The sequence below is a fragment of the Nanorana parkeri genome, unplaced genomic scaffold (assembly GCF_000935625.1).
Source record: "Nanorana parkeri isolate BGI_ZX_2015 unplaced genomic scaffold, ASM93562v1 scaffold1400, whole genome shotgun sequence".
NCBI classification, from domain to species: Eukaryota; Metazoa; Chordata; class Amphibia; order Anura; family Dicroglossidae; genus Nanorana; species Nanorana parkeri.
This window is the reverse complement of record NW_017307668.1, coordinates 419,023-427,705: the sequence shown is the minus strand read 5'-3', so window position 1 is coordinate 427,705 and position 8,683 is coordinate 419,023. Positions and strand designations below refer to the sequence as shown.

At 46.6% G+C, this 8,683-nt stretch overlaps 1 protein-coding gene across 1 annotated transcript; it reads right to left on the bottom strand.

The window, feature by feature from the left end:
- Window positions 1-1,563: 1,563 nt before the first annotated feature.
- On the bottom strand, window positions 1,564-8,266 carry CUNH1orf198 (chromosome unknown C1orf198 homolog; the record flags this gene model as incomplete). The annotated part of the gene is made up of 2 exons (XM_018569794.1): window positions 7,887-8,266; window positions 1,564-1,614 (listed from the first exon to the last, which is right to left on the bottom strand). Coding segments are annotated over exons 1-2 (393 nt in total), but the record flags the coding sequence as incomplete, so codon positions are not given.
- Window positions 8,267-8,683: the final 417 nt, after the last annotated feature.

Below are 8,683 nucleotides of genomic sequence, written 5' to 3'. Positions count from 1 at the left end.
AGCAGGCTGCTGGAAAATGTTGTTTTAATGGATGTAAAAAATAAGAAATGATTCTGTTTGTTACTATTTGGCACTGGAAACTCAGTACAAAGCTGTTCTTTTTGGTGCCAAAAACTAAAATCCCTCGAGTGTCCATAACCTCTGAGCTATTCTTAACTGTTAAGCAGACCCCAACAAGTAACCTTTTCCTCATCAAACCATAACATACAATCCCTAAAATGAACCCTTAGCCTTTCCCAAACACTACAGACAAGCTACTGAATACACAAAAGAAATACATGGAGGCTTTTACCTGTCAAAAGGATTTGAATTTCTGTACATCCAGTCCCGAGATCTACACAGCCCCATCATACAGACCGCTTGCCTTTTCTCTGCAGTAGTAAAGTAACACAGACCATGTTCCTCCCCATCCTGTGACTAGACAATAAAATGAGGAGCCGCAGACTAATAACTAATAACTGCCGCAGACTAATAACTGTTGGAACATGTGCTGCTTCTCCATCACGCTTTCTGCGCTTTGTTGTACAGGGACTGCAAGTGGCAGTTACAAAGTCAAATTCAAATATTTAAACTGTTTTCATTAAAAAAAACAAATAAATGTAATGAATGCATTATTGAATACAACACTGCATTCATTTGTGTCTAACATCTGCCTAGAGTTCAGCTTTACCTTGACCCGTAGGCCCCGTTCCCACTGCGCGATATGCAAATCGCGCGCTTGCCACGCGATTTGCATATTGCGCGACATCGCGAGATTTGCCGCGCGATGTCGCGTTCAAGCTTGCATTGAGCAAGCTTGAATCGCGGCTAAATCCGCTCCAAAAAGGGTCCTGCTGTAGCGACACACGACCCGCGACAGCAGGACCCTTTGCCCCATTGGATTGCATTGGAGCGCGATATCGCGCGGTAATTTGCCGCGATATCGCGGGAATTACCGCGCGATAAATCGCTCAATGTGAACGGGGTCTAAAACTCATGCCAACAGTAACACTTAAAAGGAGAACTATTGGGACATTAAAATACACTCTTCCCAATAGTTAGAGCTGGCGTGCGACACTGCAGCGGCACCAGCTCCATAGCTGGGCAATCACAGACCGCTGAACACTCATCTCATGGCTTCTCCCTGCGGAGAGGGGTGACTGTCATTCATCGCAGGGATTCCCCTGCTCCCCTCTCGCTGTTCCTCCAGAGCTCATTGGGAGGGACAGAGAAGGGGAGGAGATGGGCATAGCTGATTCTGGCTCTAGAGAGGCAGAGCCAGCTGTCAATCAGGTAGCGGGGGTGGATCCTGGCAACCTTGTCGGGATTTTTCTTGCAGCGCGGCTCTGTGCTATCAACGTATAGTGAGCAATAGCCTGATATTTGCTGAATTTAGGTCACAGGAGGACATTAGCAAATGCACTTAACCTACCCTAATCCCTAACACAATCCCTTATTAACCTCTGCAGTAGTATCCTGAAGCATCAGCACTGAAAGTACCAAAACACTGCTGCCAGGAAAACGGCTATAAAAAAATAAAAACCTTCACAATTAAACAATAACAAAAAAAAAAATAGAACTTACTCGAGTTTCCCAAGAAAATGGTGCAGAGTGTTCATCTTGCCATGTTATGTCCTGAAAAATAAAAGGAGTAAAATGTCAGTATGGTTATAACAAGAAGTCTTTATTAGATTATGAATTATGCTTTAATCTGTGCGCATGTTTCATGTAAAGAATATGTTTTATTCCGTATTACAGGTACATACAGATGTGAAAGTATAAAACACAGAAATAGTGACCCCCTGAGGGTATACAGAAGTTAGGGGTGCAATCTACTTGCCAGCTGAAAAAGTCAGGTAAGTAGAAGTGTAATAGTACAAGTTTACACAACACAATAACACCGTGGACATGTTTCATTATCCAATAGTTCCCAATGCAGACCCTGGCCTTAGCTGTTAGAAGCCCATTGTACCTTTGTGCTAATGCTATTTTCTTACTGTTTTGTTACAAATTTCATAAAAACTATAAATAAAGAATTCATAAAAAAAAAAAAAAGAAGAAAGAAGAAGAAGCCCATTGTACAAGAAACAACCCCACAAGTCCAAAAGAACAAACAAATGCACTACAGAGCTGAAGAATTAAAAAAAGGACCAGTTAATGTTGGATGGTGTTCTCTGCAGAATGCAGGTACTGATGTCAGTTAGGGTCCGGAACTCACTGCCACAGGCGGTGATTTCAGCAAATAATGTGGAATTCCTCAAGAAACTTCTGGACGATTTCTTAAGGGACCGCAATATACAGGGGTACGGGTACTCCTAGAATGAGATCCTAATAGGTTGGACTTGATGGACTAATGTCTTTATTCAACCTCAAATACTATGTAACTATGTAAAAAGAGTAAATGAACTCTGGGAGCTGCGCCAAAAAACTGGCAGCCAGAGGGAAAGGACTAGTCACCAGTATTGCCCATGATCTTCCTGCAGCTGATCTTTCCCCATTTCTGATTTACCATGCCTTGTTCTGTACCATGTGTCCATACAGAGCTGACAATTGTATTAGAGGTAGGGCTTTGCTTCCTCATTTCAGAGCGTCCAGCTATGAGAACAGTGGGTAGCACACTAGTGGTATCATCAAATCTCACTCCAAATCTCGTAACACTAGCAGTCAGAGACAGCAGTACCTTAGATCTAATACTACAGATATACAACCATGAAACCCAGGAGTAACTAGGCAAAGGGCATGGCTATTTCTTTAGGAGGAATTTAAGACAAAAAGATGAGCCTAAGCAAGGTACTGCTTGGGCAAAACGAATGATTAAATATTACCTGTTAATATTGTTCCTAAATTATAGGGTAGCCCCACTGCTAGGGTTAATTTGTAATTTGCCCGGAGGTCTTCTTTAATTGCATCTTACCAAATAAACAGAATATTACAAATGATGCTCTGTCCTGTTATCTTATGGGAAATGCACAAGCAGCCAGTTAGCAAAGTCCTTTCTATAGATCCTTATCTGAAGAAAAAAAGATCCCCATGAGAGAAGGCCGCCGTTCCTGTGAGTTACTGGCCCTACACAGGAAAGTCATTTAGTGCCATGGAAGATCTCTCTCATCACAGCTACACACAAATGACCTTTATTTCACAAATCTAAAGTGGTTAGACAGAAGTTGTGCAAAGAAAGGAAATAAGATGTATTAGCAGCAGCCGGGACCCAGTATGCGGCTATTACATTGTATTAAATAAACAGTGTTTGATAACAGAGGTAGTGAAAGATCATCAACAACCAATAGAGCGGCAGCAGGAGTTCTCACATCTTAAAGAGAAATACACGGGCTGCCATTCATGATTTCTCCTGTGTGAAAATTCCAGCTGTGATGCCGATTAACAGGTTTCCATTATAGCGTGCCAGCTGTTTCGCCATTAGCGTGTCCCTTTGGAGCTGCGGAGAAATACTAGTAACATATCGGCCGGCTGATGGAACCACAGCTGAATGGTGGGATGGTACAGGCATCCAACACACTCTGAAGTGTTCCGTGCAAAAGATTTCTGCGAGAGAGCAAAGAGTAAATATAGACAGCAGTAACGCAAACACTAATGCCTCCAACAATACAATTTGGCAACTCACAAGATCGCCGGCATTGCTGCACGCTGTGGTGGCATGCTACTTTCTGGAAAAGACACACACTATATACAAGTTTGGAGAGGTGCCCCTTAAAAGTAGAATTAGAGCCCAAACTTTTCTGACCTCCCTTCATTTAATAAATTTGCTATTAATACATTACAATAACACGTAACCAGTAAAAAAAAATTATCTCTGCAAAACATGGCAGCGAGAGTGCCCCCGGATTCCTTAGAGCACACCCACACAGCCATGCCTAGTCAAAAGTCCCCCTTCACCTATTAGTCCCAGCCACTTACTGCAGGGATGGCCAAACTCCGGCCCTCCAGCTATGGTGAAACTACAAATCCCATGAAGCATCTCTCTCAGGGAGTCATGTCTGCGAGAATCTTGCAAAGTCTCATGGGATTCGTAGTTCCACCACAGCTGTAGGGCCGCAGTTTGGCCATCCCTGCCCTACTGTAACAGCTGTCCACTGCAATTATCAATCACTTCAGCCCCCCCTTCACCCATCAGTCATTGACCCACCCCCCATCCGTTACAAATTCCCCAGTGTTCCCCTCTCCATTGTTTATAAATCCAGCCACGACACAGTGCACATGCTTTTTATATATATGTAATCCATCTAAAACAAACTGCACCGCTCCTCTAGAACTTCTAAAAAGCTTATTTTCAAGACAGCTGCAGCCCACTAGGCAGAAGGAGTCCCCCACTTCTGATTGGCTGGAACAGGGTGAGCTTCACCGGGTTGTGCCCTGCTGTCAGCTGTGTTTTGTAAGGCTACAGCAGAGTGAGGGGCAAGGCATCGCCGTACCTCCCATGCTGCATGGCTGGAACATTGCGACACGTGTATTTCTGTTTAAAAAGCTAAGGAACAGGCGGACCCAGCCCAGGACACAATGGGCCACACAGCGAATGGTGCATTTCAAGACATGTATTCCTGTTTGAAGGTACCCAAGAGGCGGATCCAGCCCAGGACACAGTGGGCCACACAGAGAATGGTGCATTTCAAGACATGTATTCCTGTTTGAAGGTACCCAAGAGGCGGATCCAGCCCAGGACACAGTTGGCCACACAGGGATTGCAGGCGGGCCAAGTGTTGGGTACCAGGGCCCTAGTGTGTGTTATTGAGAGCAAAAGCTATTATCCGGCCCTTTTGACCCTGAACTAGTGACTTCCTAGCTACTTTGGTTTGCTTTTTCTGAGGGGGTCCCCGCTCAACCTACTCTCTTTCGTTACACTTTTGTTCACTTGTTTTCTCTTCTGGTTCTTTTCTTTACTCTCCCTTGTTTCTTTTTCTTCTACCTTTTTTTCTCTCTTTCCTTTTCTTGTTTCACTCTTTTCTGCCCCTCTCCCCCCGATTGTTTTTTAACTTCTTTTTCCATTTTTGGGAATTTACTTTATGTTTATAAGCTAACTCAGCCCGTTGGGGTTGGTCAATACGTGATATCAGTGTCCTTGCTCTCCGGATATACCACTAGATAGTTCCTAGTGCAGGAATTTTGGTGGAGCCATCAGGGCATTTAGAGACGTTATGCCGCTTATTTCTCTTTCTTCATTTTACACTCATTGAATATGTAGACGTTGTTGAAGTTATGATGATTTATAATACCTATGGTTACAGAGCTGGTTGTTGCTGCTGCGCCAGCGGATTTATTTTCGTCCTTTATTTGTCTATTGATTGTTGAAAATTAATAAAAAGTTTGTGACAGAAAAATCATAGAAATGCTCAGAAATATTTCCATACCTCCTGTAATGACGTTCTATCATGTAAACTGAAATACAGCCGGAACAAGATATTCACACACCCAGAAATGTGGAACGCCTGCAGCGGCCAGGGTGCGGCAAAGTGGTGGCATTTGAAGACACGGGCTTCCAGAAAGGCAAGTATAGATGCTATTCTTTTACAGCAGTGGCTCTCAACCTGTGTAACCACAGGACCCACATTTGTCCTTGGTCATTAAGTCGCACCACGCACACTGCAGTAGTGCATGCTCTGGTGCGGGCGATCAAACTGTGGGTGGGGGGTGCGTTTGAGGTGTCATTCAAATGAATGGCAATGCAACACCAGAACGGAATGCGTTACAGTGCGTTAATCGTACGGGACTGTACAATTAACACACTGTACTAGTGTGAACGGGCCCTCAATAACACTGACAGACACACACAACCACAATCTCACACATACCCACTCCAAAAAAATGTGTGATTTTTTTTTTCTTTAAGATCCCTCAGTCTTCCTACCTTACGAGAACTGGAGTGGATCCTCAGCCTGGGGTCCAGTGTGGGTTGCTGTGCTGTGACGGAGCACCATCCATATGTGCATTGCTTGTACAGCTCCCTTGCGTGCACCACAAAGGTGTCGGGAGCCAGAATGTAACGTCACTCCGCTTCAGGCACCTCTACAGGGCATGCGAGGGAGCAGTAAGCAATGCACGTATGGATGGAGATCCCTTGTGGTCATACCCCAGCCCACCCCACCTCAAGCTGACACTTGGTGCCAGGCAGCATATTTTGCATGGAGTGCAGCACAGAAATGACAGTGCTGCACTAGGGGGAGGCTAAGGAGTCTTTCACCTAGCTCATTGGAAGGCACACGGTGACCCACTGAACACAGGGTCGCGATCCACCAGTTGAGAAGCACGGTTATACAGGAAGTGCTCATTTTCTAAATGACCCCGAGGTGTCACGTAAATTAAAATAGATATCTTTAACATACTTTTTGCATTGCGCCGTGCAAGCTGCTGCAACCACCGGTGCATGACATGGTCATGGGACATCAGCTGAGCTAGGAAAGGTTCTGATGCTGTTGAACAGTGGCTGGTGACTATGTCAATCAAGCTGATTTGTGTCAACAGGTCAGCTGGTACTGCAACAGGGCGCACATCCTAGGGTGACAAAGTTACATCTCCACAGACTCACACTATGGCAGCCTAGGGACAGAGGTTACCAGGAAGGCCGATACTGGCAGCACCACCAGGTCTAGACAGAAGAAAAAGGAAGCCTGGAAATAAAAACAATATGACTGCCAAGACACGAAGCAGGCTAAGATACCATTTATCAATTGTAGATTTTAGGGTTTACATACAGTTTTAAAGACACACCATGTGAGGCTTGCTGAGGAAACAGATCCACCTGGCTATGGCTAGTAAATCAGCAACCATTAATATAACACATGTTTAACATCATGTTTCAGTACATACATATTGTGTTGGTCATAGAGCTTGGATCATCATGAGGTATTTACTATACAGGTAGGGGCATTGAAGTCACAGGTCTTGCCCATTATGCGTGTGTATATGCCCATGTCCCCGTTATCCCATGCAGTGTGTACATAACCTTGTCCCGGGAACCCCACGCAGTGTCTATGCACCCCTGTCATCCCATGCAAGTGCCCATGTCGCGGTCCTCCCATGCAGTGTCTCAGTGCCCACATCCTTGTCATCCCATACAGTGGCTATTTGCCCACATCCCCATCATCCCATACAGTGGCTATTTGCCCACATCCCCATCATCCCATGCAGTCCCTGTGCCCACGTCCCCGTCATCCCAAGCAGTGTCCATGTGCCCACGTCCCCAACATCCCATGCAGTGTCCCAGTGCCCACATCCCATGCAGTGTCCCAGTGCCCACATCCCCGACATCCCATGCAATGTCTCTGTGCCCACATCCCCGACATCCCATGCAGTGTCTCTGTGCCCACGTCCCCGACATCCCATGCAGTGTCTCTGTGCCCACGTCCCCGACATCCCATGCAGTGTCCCTGTGCCCACGTCCCCGACATCCAATGCAGTGTCCCTGTGCCCACATCCCCGACATCCAATGCAGTGTCTCTGTGCCCAGGTCCCCGTCATCCCATGCAGTGTCTCTGTGCCCAGGTCCCCGTCATCCCATGCAGTGTCTCTGTGCCCAGGTCCCCGTCATCCCATGTGTATGTGTTCATGACCCTGTCACCCCATGCATGTGCCGATGTCCCTGCCATCCTATGCAGTGTCAAATTGTCCTTGTCATCCCATGCAGTGTCCATGTGCTCATGTCCCTGTCACCCAATGCAGGGGCCCTTGTCCCTGTCATCCCATGCAGTGTCTATGCACCTATGCCCCAGGCATCCATTGCAATGTGTATGTGGCATGTCCCTGTCACCCCATGCAGTGTCTATGTCCTTGTCACCCCATGCAGTGTGCCAATGTCCATGTCACCCCTTGAAGTGTCTATGTCCATGTCACCCCATGCAGTATGCCAATGTCCATGTCACCCCATGCAGTGTCTATGTCCCTGGCATTGTACCCACCTCCTCTCCGAAGTGCACCACCTTCTGGCCTGGCTGTGTCTTGAGCACCGGGTAGCAGGGGTCTGGCTGGGTGTCAGCGTCTCCTCTGTGCAGGGCATATCTCTTCTGGAGCTCTGGGTCCACCATACTCTTGTCTATGGCTTCGTCCTGCTCTTTGGGCGGCATCTTCTCCCATTGGGTTCCATAGCGCTGGCGGATCCGTTCCTTATCCTGCATGATCTTTTTGGCCATGGAGTTGAGGGAAGAGAAATATGCAAACCGATTCCTCTCCTTCTCGTCCAGGGGTCGGTTACCTGACACGGCAGTCCGAGCCGCGGCTATTGCAGCCGCCATAGAAGCCATTTTTTTGTCTGCAGAGGATCCTTTGTGTGCTCCGTGAAGTCCCTTATTTTAACGAATCTGTCCCTGGCAGCCTCCAGCTACACTGGCACCTAGGACACAGGGAATCCAACGTTCCACATTCCTCCTCCCCATATGTCCCTTCCACAGACAAGTCACTTCCTCCCAGCCGCCCTCCCTCCTCCTCCTCCTCCTCCTCCTCCTTCTAAGCACATGCCTGCCGGTCCTTTCCTGGACTTCCTGGTCCTCCTCTTCTCCATATATATATATGTGTACAGCGTGTCAGCCTCTGTCTCAGAGCCTCCCACTGTCACTGCTGACAATATATTTCTCTTTCCAATCATATAGGAAAGATAGACACATTACTTGCATCAATACTGCCATTTCCTCTAGTATACCCTGACAATATACTTCTATTTCCATTCTTGGAGGAAAGATAGACACACTACTTCCATGGA